General features: G+C 38.2%; 1 protein-coding gene across 3 annotated transcripts in view; it reads left to right on the top strand.

Annotated features, from left to right (window-relative positions):
* Window positions 1–1,683: 1,683 nt before the first annotated feature.
* Window positions 1,684–20,919, top strand: part of RP1 (RP1 axonemal microtubule associated) — a 273,274-nt gene continuing 254,038 nt past the window's right edge. The window contains exons 1-4 of one of the 3 annotated variants that reach the window (XM_050802338.1): window positions 1,684–1,793; window positions 6,837–7,463; window positions 8,001–8,172; window positions 10,511–16,574. In XM_050802338.1, the coding sequence (XP_050658295.1) occupies window positions 6,849–7,463; window positions 8,001–8,172; window positions 10,511–16,182 (6,459 nt within the window). In that variant the 5' untranslated portion in view covers window positions 1,684–1,793; window positions 6,837–6,848 and the 3' untranslated portion in view covers window positions 16,183–16,574. Of the gene's footprint in view, window positions 1,794–6,834; window positions 7,464–8,000; window positions 8,173–10,510; window positions 16,575–20,919 lie in introns of those variants that run through there. The other 2 variants (XM_050802337.1, XM_050802339.1) reach the window with 2 other exon arrangements.

The following is a 20,919-nucleotide window of genomic DNA, read 5'->3' as shown; positions in this document are numbered from 1 at the left end:
AATTGAAGGCATTCTCAGGGAAGAAGCCTGATATGAACTCTGCCAATGAGGCTTTTGGCATTCCTTAGACTCACTAATCAAAGGTGAGCCAGGGCCAGAAGCCTCAGCGTCAGCTTATTAGAAATGCAGACTCTCAGACCCTACCCCAGGCCTACTGAGTCAACCACTGCAGCAAGATCCCAGGAAATTCATGTGCACCTTCAAGCCTGGGAAGCCATGGTTTAGATACACATTGACATGTGCCAGAGACAAGTGATACCAGGGAGAGGGTATGGTGGCTCAATCGGATAACAGGGGTACCTGTTCTCTGTCCTCAACTGGAATTGTGGGAGTGGAACGTATACTATGGGAGATGCTCAGAAAAGGAGAGCCCATTTTGTGCTGTCTTATATGTAAGAAATGTTACCTTTTCTAAAAGTGCCCCAAAAGAATCCCTTTAATTGAAATTATTTCCATGTCAAAATAGAACTGATCAATGTGAATTGTTTATCAGACATAGATTATAGAATTAAAGATAAAATCAAGAGAAATGCTGCGTTAGTCGTTAGCTATTTAAGGGCAGATCACATCTGACCCCAAACTTTTTGAATTTGTACTTCAATTTAGAGCTGGTAATGATACAATTCATGCCTATTGCTACACTGTAAACACAAATTTACTTACTGATTTAATAGCCATGTCTTTATGTAGACAGTGATAATTATAAATGGAGGTTTGTATCAAAGCTAGACACTACTGTTTCTCTTATCTACACCTCACTCTTTCTCTTTCTCCCCATCCCTCCCACTCCTCTCTCCATTTCTCTCTTGTAGGTGACCTGTAACAAAGTCAGTATTTATGAGGCAAAGTGTGCAGTTTCATGATCTTTCTCCTTTTGTGATTGGCGTGGAGACAACATTGTGGTGCACATGCTTGAACCTGGTCCTGTTTCCTCAGAGGACCCCTTACCTTATTTTTGTTGTTCAGAACTGAGGCAGGAAGCCCAGTAGGAAACCCGATTAGGTGAAGCATCTTCAAGTCCGATTAGACCATAGGTAGTCATTAGAAGGATCAGGTGCCATCTGGGGACTTTATGTGTGACAAAGGCCTGAAACATGTTCAAACCCCAGTATGAGTAAGCGAAGCAGTGGAAGCATGCTGGGTATGCAGAAGCATAAAATCATAGCATTTCATCGTGTGCCGCTTCTGCTGTTTGTCCTGTGTTATATTGAGTCACCAAATTGTGTACACTCACAGTCATTTCAGAATTACATTAATGAGGTAATAAGCAAGAGTATCTAAATAAAACAAAAGGCCTAGTTCTTTCTTTTTAAATGATTACCAGGAACAGGTACTGACTTAGAAACTTATCAGAATGAGAAAATGTCAAACAATTTCATTTTTAGCTGCACAGTAACAACTTTCTCCCGTTAACATAAATAAATGACGGTTAAACGTTGTCTGGGAGAGAAGTGCATGTGTTTTGGTGAAGTATTTTTTCTGGAGGATAACACTAGGCAAGAAAGAAAGAAGGGAAACCTTCATGAGGAAGATTTCAGAACTGCAGAGCATGCTAGGAACTATTTTGTTTCTGGCTGTGGTCTCCTTAGGGTGAGCTCTGTCTGGTGATTAGCATCACTGTGGATTAAATTAATTGGCTGTACTCAATCCCTTGCTGGACATACTGAGAATAAATCCAAAGACATTAGTTTCTTTGCATGAAATGAGGTTACATATCCAGTGACATTTATTTGAGCTATTTAAACAACTTAAACATCTTTTTCTTTTCTTAATAAGGGAAGTTCCAAGTTCTGGTAAGTACAAAACTATTTGAAATCTTTCTTTTGAAAATATTCTATGTTTTGCTAGTTGTATTTTGTTTTCCATGTTATACCTAGATTATAGATCTGTGTTCTGTCTTTAACTGTTAGAAAAAGAATAAATGTGATTAACAATTATCTTTTACCTAAATATGCCAGCAACCTTCACAATATGCTGATATTGAGGGAGAATGGAACTTCAGTATCAGGAAATCAAGTGATTCTAGTTTATTCAAATGAGTAATGGTTACTTTGTTTCTGACAATAAAAGCATTATATACTTCTTATAGACATCTGGGCAATACATTAAAGAAAAAGGCAGCTGCTTGTAATTCAACAATGCTGTGACTACCACAGTGAATAACTGGTGATTTTCCTTTTTGAATCTCCTGTCTCAACTCTACCCCATAGGCTTATGAAAATCTGAAACAAACTAATTTTTCTTGCAACATCAAGTCTCTGAATTGCTAAAAGAATGAACATTCTGTACATTCTGTATTTCTCAGTTTTCCATTATTTCTAATTCATTATTTGTGACTTGTCTGAATTCACACTATGTGGTAGAAAATTAAACTTAAAATATAATTAGTGAAATGACGCATGTAAATCTGTCATATTTTGTCAAGTGAGTGGGAGAGTGAAGACATGGCCCTCTTGATAGAGGCCAACTATTTAGTTCTGAGCAGCACAGCTGTAAATGATTGATTTAAGTGGGGTTTGATTAAAACTAATGATGCCACAGATAAGCCTAGCCACAGTTGAGCCTAAGGGTGTTAAAAAATCTGCTTAATATTAAAGAGCAATGAAAGTGTGCATGATAGCTCCATTGTCTAATTTTAGGCAATAAACAGGCTCTGCAGAGAAGAAGAGAGGATATTGTTAGCAAGCTGTCATGTCATTAGAAGTGGATTTTAAGGCAAAGAGATTTTGTAAACCAGCTTCCTTGCTACACATAGGGAAGTCACTGGTGAGGAAACTGGAGGGCCTCAAGATTCTACAGTTACCTCTTTCCACCTCCACTTCTTCTTCAGCCTAAACTTCTGGGAGAATTAAACCATTTTATGCTGCTCAGTTTGTTTGTTCCCAAGGTAGCCCTTAAGTATATTGCTGCCTTATTCCAAATTTAGAGGGCATAAGATAAAACTTATTATCGAAAATGTATGTAAAGATACATTGACAAATTTCTATGCAAATTCTGATTCTTTTTTTTTTTTTTGAGATGGAGTCTCGCTTTGTCACCCAGGCTGAAGTGCAGTGGCGTGATCTCGGCTCACTGCAAGCTCCGCCTCCTGGGTTCACACCATTCTCCTGCCTCAGCCTCCCAAGTAGCTGGGACTAAAGGTGCCCGTCACCACGCCTGGCTAATTTTTTTTTTTTTTTTTTTTTTTAGTAGAGATGGGGTTTCACTGTGTTAGCCAGGATGGTCTCAATCTCCTGACCTCGTGATCTGCCTGCCTCGGCCTCCCAAAGTGCTGGGATTACAGGCGTGAGCCACTGCACCCAGTCTCTGATTAGTTTTTAAAACTGATTAAGAATGGAGCACAGCTAACATAGGAGAACTCAAAAAAGTTATGGAGGGCTGGTAGCTCTGTTTCACAAAAGTGGGCACTCTATTGTCAAGACTTAATGACCACATTGCTAGTCTTGCTCATGTGCACCAGGTAAATGTGGTACCACCTCTGCCTTCTTCCTGTAGGGCATCTCTACCACTTTTTGCCTCTGGCATCTCAACTTTACACAGGCTTTCCTCTGGAAATTGCCCTCTCTTCTCACTCCTACCGCCAATCCCTCAGGCTGTATTAGACATCCCTCCTTAATATTCTCTTGGTACCACAATTCTTCCTCTTCTTCAGTTGAGCTATTGAGTTACTCTGTGAACTTCCCATGGACTCTGTAGGAAATGCACATTATTAAGACAGGGCAAAGGCTGATTCACTTTCTTCAGAAATACTTGGTTTGCACCCTCTTTCCAAATGATGACGTCGTACACTCAATGAACACAAATCTCTTTTTTCAATGATAATACCTAATCTTTATCATGTTCTGGGTTTTACACACAAGGCCCTCCTTATCATAGGCTCTTAAGACTCACCTACAAGGATGCAGAATCTCAACTCTCTACCTAAAAGTTCCCCCAGTGACTTCTAGGAGTTCCCAGAGATTCTCTCACACACTATGAAGATCATGCGAACTTGTATTTTTGTTTTGTTTTCACTACAGCATCCCCAACAAGGTGCCTGGCAACCACCGTGTTGGATGTACCTTCTCTACAAATGCTCCTCCACTGCTGGGGACCTGGCATCTTCCCAGGTCATGGTACCTTCAGCACCTGCCCTTCATGCACTGGGCTCAAAACCAATGCTCAGGGCTGGGTAGCAGTGGGATGTGGACAATGGGAGCTGCCTCTTTGCTCCTATGGTACTTATCTTCCATGTTTTCCCTCCCGGCCCCAGCACAAAATCTCCTTTGTCTTTGGCCAAAACCGACATTAGCATATTGGCTCACACAGATGTGTTCCCAAAGTGGTCACCAGGTTAATAGCTCTCCAAATAGTGAGATTCAGGCATTTAAAAGGTGACATTAAGAGCCTCATGATGCACCTACACCAAGAAAAATATCATTTTCCAAAATTAGGTGAAAAATGTGGCTCAAATATTATTCATGTACAATATTTTCAAATAAACATATAAGTAAACCAACCTAAAATGTAATTGGAGGGAAAGAGTTCTAAAGTCTTTTATTTATTTATTTATTTATTGAAATGGAGTCTCGCTGTGTTATCCAGGCCTGGGTGCAGTGGTACGATCTCAGCTCACTGCAACCTCCGCCTCCCGGGTTCAAGCGATTCTCCTGCCTCTGCCTCCCGAGTAGAGTAGCTGGGACTACAAGCGCACACCACCACGCCCGGCTAATTTTTGTATTTTTAGTAGAGACGAGGTTTCACCATGTTGGCCAGGCTGGTCTCGAACTCCTGATCTCAGGTGATCTACTGCCTTGGCCTCCCAAAGTGCTGGGATTACACGCGTGAGCCACCACACCTGGCCTAAAGTCTTATTTAAATACCGAAGGAACTCATCCTTCTTATAGTTGCTGAGGCCATGGCGATTAAGCAGCCTGCTCAAGGTCAGACCACAGTTGACCAGATGAGGATGAGAAGAGGTTGCAGTTTTGCTGACTCCATTGCAAAGCTGGATTCCCCAGCTCCTGATGCACATGTCTGCTACAGCTGCTTTTTTTGTCTTAAGTATTATAATTACTTTAAACCTCTGAGGAAGAAAGAAGGGAAGACATCTAATTTCTAGGCTGATCTTCAAATGTTTTTTTCTAAGTTACATTTAAATAAGATTTGCAAATCAGATTGGAGATATATGAAGAATCTTGGATAACAGCTTGCAAACATTTAAGTGGATGATTTGGGCCGGATTTATAGCTGATTTACAATGATAAACATTCCTTTTTCCATCTCTGTATTACCAATCACATTAATTTTGTTCAATTTGTCTTCAAGGCTGCAGGACTTTCTTACTGTGTCAAAAGACACTAATAATTAAAATAATTTCAAACAATAGAAAACAGCCACAAATGAAAACAAGGCCAGAACCAGATAAATCCTTCCAAATGCTGCTCATTTGTCAATCAAACTCCAGTTTCACTGAGAAGTGGAAAAGGAAAACCTTGGTGCTTTGCTGAATATTACTCTTCTTGAATTCTCTTCTGAAGGTTTAACTTCAGAACTACTAGTGGGACCAGTAACCAGACTGCACTAGTTTTAGCAGCCCATAGCAATGCTGCCATTTATTCAAAGAACATTTTTGCTTAGTGCAGTGTTTCCCAAAGTAAGATAAGTGGTGTGTGAGATGATATGCCTGCATTTTCTCCAATCTGCAGTAGAAACATCTGATAGTATCTTAAGAGGGTTCTTATTTAAGGTTCTATGTGATACATTCCTCCTAGAACTTAATGTCAGGTACATTTTCCTCCAGACAATTTGGACTTTAAAAACATTTCCTGTTTCTCCCATATTTATTTATTGTCAGGATTTGAAGGACTAAACTGATGAATTGCAAAACTCTCTTACCTTTCTCAGTGGATGGTTTCCGATTTGTGTCTCTCTTGTTTTTTGAATTGTGCAATAATACTTGCTAATTTTAAAGGTTCACAAAGTTTACCAACGTATAAAAAAACACGAATATTTTCCAGAGTTCTGCAATCCAGAGACAACCACCATCAACACTGGGTTGTATATATTTCTGGACTTTTCCCCAATTCATATAACTCAGTCATGTGCCACATAACACTACTTTGGTCAATGGTGGACTACCTATGTGATGGTGGCCCCATAAGATTATAATAGCATATTTTGACTGTACATTTTCTATGTTTAGATATGTTCAGATACACAAATTACCACTGTGTTACAATGCCCTACAGTATTCAAACAGTAACATGCTGTACAGATTTATAGCCTAGGAGGAATAGGTTATTCCATAAAGCCTGGGTGTGTAGTAGGCTATACCATCTGTTTGTGTAAGTACACTCTATGATGTTCACACAATGATGAAATCACCTAACAATGCATTTCTCAGAACTTATCCTCATTGTTAAGCAATGTGACTGTACATATACATTTAAATCAATGGCACAGAATGTTCTGCAAACTGATTTTTTTCACTTAGTAATATGTCATGATCATCTTTCTATGCCAAAAGATATATCTATAAGGTCATGTTTAATGGTTGTATAGTTTTTCATTGCATGGGTGTATATGTGATAATTTATCTTGGCCCTTATTAGTGTGTTTAGGTTGTTTTTAACTTTTAAATTATAAATATCCTTATTTAACTGTTTATCTCTTTTTATTATAAGTCCCTTAAAATTGTTTTTCAAAATTGGTAGGTATAATGAATGAATAAACGAATGAAAGAATAAACTTCTAGGAATATCCTGGATGTCTGCAGCTATATTTAGCATGCATTAGTATTACCATGTATTCGCTATGGTGCTGTGATTCTGGAGATAATTTTCTTTCTTCTCTAGGTCTTAGCCAAAATGAGTGACACTCCTTCTACTGGTTTTTCCATCATTCATCCTACTTCTTCTGAAGATCAAGTTCCACCCCCTCGCCATTTGAGTCTCACTCATCCTGTTGTGGCCAAGCGGATCAGTTTCTACAAGAGCGGAGACCCCCAATTTGGTGGGGTCAGGGTGGTGGTCAACCCTCGCTCCTTTAAGTCCTTTGATGCTCTGCTGGATAACTTGTCCAGGAAGGTACCCCTACCTTTTGGAGTGAGGAACATCAGCACCCCTCGAGGCAGGCACAGCATCACGCGCCTGGAGGAGCTGGAGGACGGCGAGTCGTACCTATGCTCCCACGGCAGGAAGGTGCAGCCTGTGGACCTGGACAAAGCCCGTCGGCGCCCGCGGCCCTGGCTCAGCAGCCGGGCCATCAGCGCGCATGCACCGCCCCACCCCGTCGCCGTCGCTGCTCCCGGCAAGCCCCGCGCCCCACGGAGCCTGGTGGTCTTCAGGAATGGCGACCCGAAGACGAGGCGCACGGTTCTTCTCAGCAGGAGGGTCACCCAGAGCTTCGAGGCATTTCTACAGCACCTGACAGAGGTCATGCAGCGCCCGGTGGTCAAGCTGTATGCTACGGACGGAAGGAGGGTGAGCGTTCTAGGGGGCTCCTCGAGCCTGAGCTCATTTTGAGCACCCTACTAATTGGGTTCGTGTGGGGTGTGAATGGTGGCCCCCGGGAAGGAAGTCTTCCTCCCTGCCTGTGTATGTGAGTGTGTGCACCCAATGCTGCCTTTGTTCCTTTGTCAGAATCTGACTGGAATCTCATCTTTACCTCAGGCTGCCCACCCCTTTGTCTTCCCTGAGCCCCACGGTATATAATGTTTTCACATGGAATCCAATCTTGACAATATTTTTTGGAAAGGAGTGGCAAAGAGTAGTATTTTCATAGAGGAAGCATTTTCCTGGGATCCTTGCTGGGAGGTAACTGACCTCCCCCCTCACCCCACCAACCTTGACATTTGGTATTTCTACTTATTTTGTATACACCATTGGTGCCTAAGAAAATGCTCGGTGATGATGTCTTTCAAGTCTAGGAGGTTGTTGATTTGATTCAAGCAAAGTTATAAAATTACCACTTAGTATAAAATGTGCTCATCTCAGGATAATGACTCTGGTCTCTTTTAGGTTCCCAGCCTCCAGGCAGTGATCCTGAGCTCTGGAGCTGTGGTGGCAGCAGGAAGGGAGCCATTTAAACCAGGAAATTATGACATCCAAAAATACTTGCTTCCTGCTAGATTACCAGGGATCTCTCAGCGTGTGTACCCCAAGGGAAATGCAAAGTCAGAAAGCAGAAAGAGTAAGTCACTTATTAATATATAGTCCATATTTTTAGCCCTGAGATTTTTTTTGCCTCAACGACAGCAAAAATCCATGCTTAAATGACCAGTTCTTTCACCACAGAAACGAAAAGGAGAGGATTGAAAAACATTCTAAACTGAAATTGGCTATATTTATAGTTGGAAAGAATCATGGAGATTATCTGTGTTTTAGACTTTTCCAAATCAATGATATGCCTGTTTAAATTGATGATGTGTGCTTTTTTTGCATAAACTACCTAGTTAAAAAATAAAAATGCCAGCATTTCTTGCTTTAGAGTGGGATCTGTGTAAGTCTCTTCTCTGGTTGTTGCAGAGTTTTCTCTAAATAGTACCATGCAGCATACATAGCTGACCTCAGCAGGTGAGCAGAATGACTGTAGTTTTTCAAATCTATGCTATGTGCTCTGCCTTTTGATGTTATTGCTATAAAAATTACACGTTCTTAGACCCACATTTTATTTATTAAAAAAGGTTCATGCAACCAATTCATGCTGGTTAACGATAATGTAGGTTGATAATTCCTTAGATTCTACTGTGTAGCATTATCCTTTGGATTGGGGAGGAAGAGGGCCTCTTCAGGCCCAGGGATGTGGGATAAGCTGTAAATTGCCTGTACAGCATGGCTAATCTCATTATTCATTGTACTTAGTATTTCCAGGGAAAACAAGCTCTTTGCTAGAGTACTGATTGTTTTTTATACTTAAATTTAAGTTTTTATTCTCTTTAGACTTGGATAATATGTATTTTAAATAGTATTAATATCTCTACTTACTGCTTACGTGGGTGAAACTAATCCATCGTTGTTTAATGATTTCATGGATATATTCAGTAGATAATTATTAATGCTGCTATTTTGTAAGCATTAGGTTGCCACATATATGTTATAAATATGATAGTGCTATTTCACGTTTGTCATTTTACTAAAATGATTTTATTATGTCTGATACAGGTTGCCGAGTATGGTTTTTGATGACTGCAGGGAATCTGAGGGCTTTGTTAAATTTTACTTCAAAAATTTGAGACACTTTGATTTACAATTTAAGTAAAAGCATATCAAAAATAAGAAAAAATATTTCCAGGTTTATACTCTGCAACATTAAAGGGGCTTACCTGATGGCAAGTATGTGCAAATCTATATAGATTTGCTAACAGGAATTTTTTTTTCTTTTTGAGATGGGGTCGTGCTGTGTTACCCAGGCTGTTATGATGGCTCAAGTGATCACCCGCCTCAGCCTCCCAAAGTGCTGGGATTACAGGTGTGAGCCATTGCGCCCGGCCCAGGCATTTTGATTGAATTTAAGAAGCAAGAGTGCCAAGGTGTTAATGCTGAAGACACACGTTAAAAAGATAACTGACATCTGGACTTATGTCTAGCTCTGTTCTCTCTTGTGCCCTGTATTAAGTCAGTTGCAACGATTATACAAAGTGCATGCTAAATTAATAATTAGTACTTGATTAAGTCTTAATTATAAAAATGTTTCTGCTTTCATAAAGCTATGGATACCTCTTTTGATATTTGTAGGTGGAAAGATGAATACCAGCATAAATTGTTGCTTGCCTTGTTTGAATAGGTAAGCAGTACTTGGTTGGACTCCAGTTTCAGTATTGGTAAACAGAACAACGAAATGAAAACCCACAAACTTTTATCTTTGGTAGAATTCTTAGCAGTTTTTACTTTATACATTTTTTAAACTTGTTAAACTTGTTAAAATTCTCTGAATCTCCTCATTTAAGTTGAAGTAGAATTAGAGATCTCTTCTAAAGAGTGGTTTGAAGAAATGTACCACTATTACAGTAGGTTTTCTCAAATAACTATTGGGAAAATACATAGGCTGAGTGTGGTGGCTCACACCTATAATCCCAGCACTTTGGGAGGCTGAGGCAGGCGGATCACGAGGTCAGGAGATTGAGACCATCCTGGCCAACATGGTGAAACTCCGTCTTTACTAAAAATACAAAACAATTAGCTGGGCATGGTAATGTGGGCCTGTAGTCCCAGCTATTCGGGAGGCTGAAGCAGGAGAATCGCTTGAACCCTGGAGGCAGCGGTTGCAGTGAGCCCAGATCGCACCACTGCACTCCAGCCTGGTAACAGAGTGAGACTCCGTCTCGGGGAGCGGGAGGGGAAAGAAAATACATAGAGCTCAGAAACGTATCATTTTACTATGAAATACAGAAAATATGCTACTTTTCATACTAATTATTTCCCTTTTTCTCTTTTTTTCTTTGCTGCCTCTTCCTTTGGATATTTTTAACTTCTCTGCCTTCCGTATTATATTTTGATGTGGGCACCTTTTACTCTTAAAATCTTTAAAGTAAGCACACATATGTCTTCAAGCTCAAGGTCCCAGATTTATTCTGTTTCTTCTGAGAAAACACATAATAATGATTGCTACTTAGACTATTCTTTTGTTCCTGAAAATTACTTGGCCTTAGAAAAGAGTGATTCTCAGAATTTACCAATATATCCTTCTGAAGATGATATTGAGAAATCAATTATTTTTAATCAAGATGGCACTATGACAGTTGAGATGAAAGTTCGATTCAGAATAAAAGAGGAAGAAACCATAAAATGGACAACTACTGTTAGTAAAACTGGTCCTTCTAATAATGATGAAAAGAGTGAGATGAGTTTTCCAGGAAGAACAGAAAGTCGATCATCTGGTTTAAAGCTTGCAGCATGTTCATTCTCTGCAGATGTGTCACCTATGGAGCGAAGCAGTAATCAAGAAGGCAGTTTACCAGAGGAGATAAACATTCAAACGACAGATGGAGAGGCTGAAACTTGCAGTTCTGCTAGTTGGGAGAATGCTACTGTGGACACAGATATCACCCAGGGAACTCAGGATCAAGCAAAGCATCGTTTTTATAGGCCCCCTACACCTGGACTAAGAAGAGTGAGACAAAAGAAATCTGTGATAGGCAGTGTGACCTTAGTATCTGAAACTGAGGTTCAAGAGAAAATGATTGGACAGTTTTCCTATAGTGAAGAAAGGGAAAGTGGAGAAAACAAGTCTGAGTATCATATGTTTACACATTCTTGCAGTAAAATGTCAGCAGTATCTAACAAACCAGTACTTGTTCAGATCAATAACAATGATCAAATGGAGGAGTCATTGTTAGAAAGAAAAAAGGAAAACAGACTGCTTAAGTCAAGTGCAATAAGTGCTGGTGTTATAGAAATTACAAGTCAGAAGATGTTAGAGATGTCCCATAATAATGGTTTGCCGTCGACTATATCAGATAACTCAATTGTGGAGGAAGATGTAGTTGATAGTATGGTATCAGACAACAAAACTGGTATCAAGAACTTCAAAGCTTATGATAACACCAATGATAGGTTCAGCCCTATTTCAGCAGATGCACCCCACTTTTCAAGTACCAACTCTGGAACTGACAAAAATATTTCTGAGGCTGCAGCTTCGGAAGCATCCTCTACTGTCACTGCAAGAATTGACAGACTAATTAATGAATTTGCTCAGTGTGGTTTAACAAAACTTCCAAAAAATGAAAAGAAGATTTTGTCATCTGTTTCCAGCAAAAAGAAGAAAAAATCTCTACAGCAAGCAATAAATTCCAGATATCAAGATGGACAGCTTGCAACCAAAGGAATTCTTAATAAGAATGAGAGAATAAACACAAGAGGTAGAATTAGAAAGGAAATGATATTGCAAGATTCAGATAGTCCCCTTAAAGGAAGGATACTTTGTAAGGAAGACCTCCAGACAAGTGATACTGTAATTGAATCAAATACTTTTTGTTCCAAAAGTAATCTCAATTCCACGATTTCGAAGAATTTCCACAGAAATAAATTAAATACTACTCAAAATTCCAAGGTTCAAGGACTTTTAACCAAAAGAAAATCTAAATCACTAAAGAAAGTAAGCTTGGGAGCACCTAAAAAAAGAGAAATCTGTCAAGGAGATAAAGTGTTTCCTCACAATGAATCCAAATATTGCAAAAGTACTTTTGAAAATAAAAGTTTATTTCATGTATTTAACATCCTTGAGCAAAAACCCAAATATTTTTATGCACCACAATCTCAAGCAGAAGTGGCATCTGGTTATTTGAGAGGAATGGCAAAGAAGAGTTTAGTTACTGATTCACACATAACTTTAAGAAGCCAGAAAAAACAAAAAGGGGATAAATTGAAAGCAAGTGCTGTTGTAAGTAAACAACATGCTACAACCAGGGCAAATTCCTTAGCTTCTTTGAAAAAACCTGATTTTCCTGAGGATATTGCTCATCATTCAGTTCAAAATTATATACAGAGTTGGTTGCAGAACATAAATCCATATCCAACTTTAAAGCCTATAAAATCAGCTCCAGTATGTAGAAATGAAATGAGTGTGGTAAATTGTAACAATAATAGTTTTCCAGGGAATGATCCCCATGAAAGTTCTGGAAAAATAAATAATTTTGTTATGGAAAGTAATAAGCACATAACTAAAATTGCCAGTTTGACAGGAGATAATCTATGTAAAGAGGGAGATAAGTCTTTTATTGCCAGTGATACTGGTGAAGAAGATCTCCATGAGACACAGGTTGGATCTCTGAATGATGCTTATTTGGTTTCCCTGCATGAACATTGTACTTTGTCACAGTCAGCTATTAATGATCGTAATACTAAACGTCATATAGCTGCTGAAAAATCAGGACCAGAGAAAAAACTTGTTTACCAGGAAATAAACCTAGCTAGAAAAAGGCAAAGTGTAGAGGCTGCCATTCAAGTAGATCCTATAGAAGAGGAAACTCCAAAAGACCTCTTACCAGTCCTGATGCTTCACCAATTGCAAGCTTCAGTTCCTGGTATTCCCAAGACTCAGAATGGAGTTGTTCAAATGCCAGGTTCACTTGCAAATGTTCCCTTTCATTCTGCAATATGCAATTCATCCACTAATCTCCTTCTTGCTTGGCTCTTGGTGCTAAATCTAAAGGGAAGTATGAATAGCTTCTGTCAAGTTGATGCTCACAAGACTATCAACAAATCTTCAGAAACACTTGCGTTGCTGGAGATTCTAAAGCACATAGCCATCACAGAGGAAGCTGATGACTTGAAAGCTGCTGTTGCCAATTTAGTGGAGTCAACTACAAGCTACTTTGGACTCAGTGAGAAAGAACAAGATGTGGTTCCACTAGATCTTTCTGCAAATTGTTCCACAGTCAGCATTCAGAGTGTTCCTAAGTGCAGTGAAAATGAAAGAACACAAAGAATCTCCTCTTTGGATGGAGACTGCTCTGCCAGTGAGGCATGTGCCCCTGAAGTCTGTGTTTTGGAAGTGACTTGCTCTCCATGTGAGACGTGGACTGTAAATAAGACTTATCCTCCAAAAGAGACATGTAACCCCAGTGACACTCATTTTCCTAGTGATGGTTATGGTGTGGATCAGACTTCTATGAATAAGGCTTGTTTCCTAGGAGAGGTCTGTTCACTTACTGATACTGTGTTTTCCAACAAGGCTTGTGCTCAAAAGGAGAACCATACCTATGAGGGAGCTTGCCCAACTGTTGAGACCTACGTTCCTGTCAGTGTCTGCAATACCATTGACTTTTTCAACTCCAAAGAAAACACATATACTGATAACTTGGAATCAACTGAAGAGTTAGAAAGAGGTGATGACATTCAGAAAGATCTAAATATTTTGACAGGCCCTGAATATAAAAATGGCTTTAATACATTGGTGTCACATCAAAATGTCAGTAATTTAAGCTCCTGTGGACTTTGCCTAAGTGAAAAAGAAGCAGAACTTGATAAGAAACATAGTTCTCTAGATGATTTTAAAAATTGTTCACTAAAGACGTTTCAGGATGAAAATGCATATACTTCCTTTGATATGGAAGAACCAAGGACTTCTGAAGAACCAGGCTCAATAACCAACAGCATGACATCAAGTGAAAGAAACATTTCAGAATTGGAATCTTTTGAAGAATTAGAAAACCAGGACACTGGTATCTTTAATACAGTGGTAAATGGAGGAGAGCAAGCCACTGAAGAATTAATCCAAGAAGAGTTAGAGGCTAGTAAAACTTTAGAATTGATAGACATCTCTGGTAAGAATGTTATGGAAGAAAAAAGAAGGAATGGTATAATTTATGAAATAATCAGTAAAAGGTTGGCAACACCACCATCTTTAGTTTTTTGCTACGATTCTAAGCAAAATAGTGAAAAGGAGACTAATGAAGGAGAAACTAAGATGGTAAAAATGATGGTGAAAAGTATGGAAGCTGGAAGTTATTCAGAGTCCTCTCCTGATTTAAAAAAATGCATCAGAAGTCCAGTGACTTCTGATTGGTCAGACTATCGACCAGACAGTGACAGTGAGCAGCCATATAAAACATCCAGTGATGATCCCAATGACAGTGGCGAACTTGCCCAAGAGAAAGAATACAACATAGGATTTGTTAAAAGGGCAATAGAAAAACTTTACGGTAAAGCAGATATTATCAAGCCATCTTTTTTTCCTGGGTCTACCCGCAAATCTCAGGTTTGTCCTTATAATTCTGTGGAATTTCAGTGTTCCAGGAAAGCAAGTCTTTATGATTCTGAAGGGCAGTCATTTGGCTCTTCTGAACAGGTATCTACTAGTTCACCTATGTTGCAGGAATTCCAGGAGGAAAGACAAGATAAGTGTGATGTTAATGGTGTGAGGAACGATTATTATGGGGGTGACATTGTAGAACCTGGTACAAAACAAAATGATCATAGCAGAATCCTCACAGACATAGAGGAAGGAGTACTGATTGACAAAGGCAAATGGCTTCTGAAAGAAAATCATTTGCTAAGGATGTCATCTGAAAATCCTGGCATGTGTGGCAATGCAGACACCACATCATTGGACACCCTACTTGATAATAACAGCAGTGAAGTACCATATTCACATTTTGGTAATTTGGCTCCAGGCCCAGTCATGGATGAACTCTCCTCTTCAGAACTTGAGGAACTAACTCAACCCCTTGAACTAAAATGCAATTACTTTAACATGCCTCATGGTAGTGACTCAGAACCTTTTCATGAGGATGTTCACAATGAAACCTGTGCCAAGGAAAGAATAGCAAATCACCATACAGAGGAGAAGGGTAATAATCATCAGTCAGAAAGAGTATGCACATCTGTCACTCATTCTTTTACGTCTGCTAGTAACAAAGTCTACCCTGTCTCTGACGATGCTATTAAAAACCAACCATTGCCTGGCAGTAATATGATTCATGGTACACTTCAGGAAGCTGACTCTTTGGATAAACTGTATGCTCTTTGTGGTCAACATTGCCCAATACTAACTGTTATTATCCAACCCGTGAATGAGGAAGGCCGAGGATTTGCATATCGCAAAGAATCTGATATTGAAAATTTCTTGGGTTTTTATTTATGGATGAAAATACACCCATATTTACTTCAGACAGACAAAAAAGTGTTCAGGGAAGAGAACAATAAAGCAAGTATGAGACAAAATCATATTGATAATGCCACTGGTGATATATTTGATCAGTTTTATTTCAATAACACATTCGACTTGATGGGTAAAAGAAGAAAACAAAAAAGAATTAACTTTTTGGAGTTAGAGGAAGAAGGTAATTTAAAGAAATTCCAACCAGATTTGAAGGAAAGGCTTTGTATGAATTTCTTGCACACATCATTGTTAGTTGTGAGTAATATGAATTCTGATACACAAGACCTCAGCAGTCAGACAAATGAAATGTTTAAAGCAGTCGATGAGAATAACAACTTATTAAATAACGGATTCCAGGGCTCAAGAACAAATCTCAACCAAATAGTAAGAGAAAATACCAACTGTCATTACTTCTTTGAAATGCTTGGTCAAGCTTGCCTCTTAGATATTTGCCAAGTTGAGACCTCCTTAAATATTAGCAACAGAAATACTTTAGAAGAACTTTGTATGTTTGAGGGTGAAAATATTTTCATTTGGGAAGAGGAAGACATATTAAATTTAACTGATTTTGAAAGCAGTAGAGAACAAGAAGATTTATAATTTCAATATCAGCACATTCTTTGTCAATTCATTTTTTCCCATAATGAGATGAAGCACATGTGACAAATATGGACTAGATAACCTCTAAGAATTTCCCACTTCTTCAAAATGAACTTACCCTGGAAAACCTTACTTTGGATAACCAGTTTGACTTTCATAATTTCTCTGTTCTTTGTTTTTCCAACAACTACAGACTCAGGTTCTCTTATTTTGGAAGTTTCTATCCGGTTTTGTTCTGAACTTACTTTTTTTTTTTTTTTGGTATCTATGATTTTTTTGCTCAGGGCATCAAAATGTGCTAAGGACAAGAACTATATCCTTTTTAAAAAATGATGTTAGCTTGGTATAAAATGAATATTGAATGTATTGGTGAATAAATTGAATAGACATAACCTCAAAGTACTTCACTTATTCTTTTTAACTACTGATTTGATAAAAGGTATAATTATAAGATGTCCACAACAATCTCATAGTTTCTTGTGCCAAATGTGTTGAGTCCAGTTCCTCAGAATATCCAGTGAAATTGCAAGCATTTCCCTGAGACAGGATTTACTGTTTTTCTAATAGACTAGTCTATCAAGTGTCAATTGGTTTGAATAACTGTGGTATATTTCCCAGGAGTTAACCAGGAAAGCTTTTAAGATTCCTTCCGCTCCATTACTATATGATGGTATAGAAACAAGTTGTAGAAATCTTGGAAATCTATGCCTTTTGTTTACAACTGACTCAAATTAGAATGGTCAGTATTTTTGGGGCCACACATGGAGATGCTAAAATAACATGAATTTGGCATTGAGGAACAAAGGTAACTAAATTAATTACATCAAGAATAATGTTGGTGTCAGTTCAGCATGAGTCATAAATTCATAAAAATTATGAATTGCTACTTCATCAGCTGGAGACTACTTCTACATAGAGTATGCTTTTTAAAAAATTAAGTGATGCTTTCTTTTAATGAAAATGTGGAAGTTATAATGTTATGTAAGTTTCTGTAGTAAGCAATGAGAAATTGTAGTGAATGAAAGAGCACAAAGTTTTGGAGAAAAAATAGAAAGGAGAAAATAATTTACATTAATTTTGTGCCTACTGTGTACCAGGGACTATGGTACACCTGCAGGGTTTTTGTGTGTAATTCTTCCTCATAAAGGCACTGTGAATGTGGCTTTATTACTCCCCCAGATTTTTTTTTTTTTTTTTTTTTTAAATAGAGAAGTTAGGAGAAGGTGGTAAAGGACTTTCATGACTGGTTTACAGTAGGGTATCATGCCAGGGTTTGAACCCAGTTCTTTATGCTTGAAAATTAATGCTCTTTTACTACCTTTTTTTTTTTTTTTTTTTAAGGCTGATACTCACTATGTTTCCCAGGCTCGTCTTGAACTCCTGGGTTCAAATGATCCTCCATCCTCAGATTCTCAAGTAGGTGGGACTACAGGCACATGCCACTGCACTGGGCTTACTACATTTTTGCCATTGTTTTCATGTGAGGAAGAAGGGATAAGATTTTTTTTTTTTTGAGACAGACTTTCTCTCTTGTTGCCCAGGTTGGAGTGCAATGGTGTGATCTCGGCTCACTGCAACCCCCGCCTCCTGGGTTCAAGTGATTCTCCTGCCTCAGCCTCCCAAGTAGCTGGGATTATAGGCATGCACCACCACACCTGGCTAATTTTTGTATTTTTAGTAGCGATGGGGTTTCTCCATGTTGGTTAGGCTGGTCTTGAACTCCTGACCTCAGGTGATCCACCCGCCTCGGCCTCCCAAAGTGCTGGGATTACAGGTGTGAGCCACCGTGCCTGGCCAGGGATAAGATATTTTTTACAAAATTAGCACTCATTTGCTAGTGCAGTGAGACAAGGAAAGAATTTTTCTTTTTAATTTGGAAGGTGTAAAATACAGATATACCCAAGAAGATTGAGGAAATTACTTATAAAAACCAGGAGATTTCAAGAAATATGGCATGCAGTATGTAGTTTTTGGCAATAATATTACACCAAACAGTGTCCTTGGTGCATAATAATTGGGAGAAGCTGGAGTGACAACCATGAATTAGTAATGCATGACTGTGTAACATACTTCTTCTTTAAAATGAACATGTTCACATACATTGAATTCTGAGATTTTAGGCCACATCTTGTTCACAGAGCTAGCTTCATACTTGGGACATGGTAAGTACCTAATAAATGTGTGTTAAATGGGTAAGAAGTGCTTTTGAAGGCATTTAGTTTTTCTTAACTCTTACTAATTTCAGATCCACACATATAGAAGGATGTGCAAATATGCTGAAGGATAGAACTCAGTTTTTTGTATTTTTTTAGGTTTTTTTTATATTTTATGAAAGCGGTATTTTACTCATCTTTAAAATGTCTGTAAAGATGATTTTTAAACATTCAAAGCATGTTTTTATTTTTACAAGATTTATATTTAAAAAATCTTGTCACACTGTGAAATTTAGAAGAGTAAGTGAAACTTGAGAGGAAATTTAAGAATATTATAGAGACCTAGCTTTTGCTTTAGAGATGAAGTACCTGAAGGGCTGAGTATGGAAGTGTAGCATCCCTTACTCAGGAATTCAGAGTCTCTGGTTCCAAGGTAGAGTGGTGAAATTATTGTGTTTTGCCCACCAGATGGCAGCTGTGCCATGCGCTGTCAAAGGTTCAGGCACTCTGAGAGGCTTGCATGGATAAAGGCAATGCTTTAAGCATTGGGGCAGTCTCTGAGCTTCGTGCTTCTGCTTCAGTGAAAGCTGAATGTCCAACTGTGCAGGCATCCCCCAAATATTAAACCCAGAAGAAGTAGCAGTGTTCAGAATTAAAATAAATATGCTATTAGTAGCAAGGAGCAAAAGTTCAAACGTAGAGGCACTCAAAAATTTCAACTGTCAAGAATCATCAGAATTGATTCCAAGGAAAGCCCAATTTGGGGAAGATGGCACCCACCAAAATTCCCTCATTCAAGTTGAAACTAAGTTAATGAGTCATTGGCTCAGTGGATGGGGTAATTTTTACATGACACTTTCAAATACTATAATGCAACTTTTCAGTGACAAAAAACATGCCTCATTTTTCAGAGTGTAAACTGAGGTATTGAAACTACATTCCATATTTATGGCACTCTATTAAAGTACTTATGAGGAGCTACCTTATAAGGTGGTTGTGAGAGGATCACTAGAGAAAATACTTGTAAAACTCTTAGCACAGAGGTTGGCACACAGTGTTAAACATGTTTTAGCTATTTTTCTTTAAAAAGCTATTTGTGTTAATATCTTTGATACGCTTTTCAAAGTTGGTGTTCTTCTGACCAAGATGTATTTTAGCTTTATTGTGTGCATGTATATGAAATGTAATATTTTCAAGATTTAGTCATCTGGCCCTTTATGAAAGTGAAGGTGACTAACAGTTTGAGCCCCTGCTTGGTGCCAGATATTGGGCTAAGTTCTTTATGTGTATTATCTTAGTCCTCACAACAACCCTCTTGATGGGTAATAGTATCTTTAATGTAGCAGGAAGGGGACTAAAACTCACAGAGGCTAGTAAAGAAGCACTTTTACTTTAATATCTGTATTTGATCCTCATAAAAAGTCCTGAGTTTTGTGGTTTGATACTCTATGTACAGATCTACCCTGAAAACAAAATGACTTTCTATTCCCTGTTTATTGAGGTTAAGAAGGATTCCATAACTGCCCAGAGTTATTTTAATCCAAAGTACTTAGCATTTTTCCTACTATTCTACTGTCTTGTCCATTAAGGTATTAAAGGATAATTGTTTTTAAAAAGCAAAATCATGAATTCCTTACAGATATAACATGATCATGTGCCAAAGATTTTATTTAACTTACCAATTACGTAGGGAATTATTAACATATACAGTGGGCTGAAGGAAGAATTTAAAGTATCACTAAAAATAAGCAATAAGAAATGCTGAAATGAATTTGGGTCTGTCCAGGACAAATATTACATTCCCTGGACACAACCAATTTATATTTCTATGGAGAAGAATAGTTTGCATTATCTATGTTTTTATAATTTGCAGGATTTTCAGATAATTTAAAGATAATGAAAAAACAGAGGTAACCCCAAGAGGACTTGACAAGGCACTTAGTAATTTCTTTTTTGTCCATTTCAAGGTATTTCACAGTTTTTTTCCCAAAAAGGTTTATCTTCCAGTGACTTAAGTGCTAAGTTATTAAGGGAATATTCCCAAGTCATAGCAGAGATTGTATGACTGAAAAGCTTTTGAAAATTAAGGAGCAAAACAGCAAACCTTCAAACAGAGACAAGTACTATGTTTGATGGTTTAGAGAAGATATGTTCATCTTGTTCTAGACAAAAATTAGTAAACAGTTCCCATCATGGACTTTAGATGTAATATACAATGATTATTTTTTTAACAATGGAAATTCTTTCTAAAGGACATACACATGAGTCTTTTCTCTATGCATAGCTATTTCATATATTAATGTTTACTTTTTGATTCATACACAGATTATCATAACAATCAGTAACAGCAAGAACAAAAAACAAAGGGCAATGGAGTAAAAATCGTTTAGCTGCTTTTCCTCTTGAAAATAGTTCTTTTCTTCTGTAACTCTAATGTTGATAAATGGCTGCAGTCTACAGACTACTACCTACGTGAGACTGCTTAAAGCTCAGGTGAATCAATACAACCAAGTAAATTAAGATAGGATGGTAGGTTCATGGGAAAACATGACTTGCACATCGCAGGAATTCATTATATTGAGAG

This window comes from Macaca thibetana, chromosome 8 (genome assembly GCF_024542745.1).
Source record: "Macaca thibetana thibetana isolate TM-01 chromosome 8, ASM2454274v1, whole genome shotgun sequence".
NCBI lineage: Eukaryota > Metazoa > Chordata > Mammalia > Primates > Cercopithecidae > Macaca > Macaca thibetana.
Note: the sequence above shows the minus strand (reverse complement) of the source record. Positions and strands in the feature narration are given on the sequence as shown.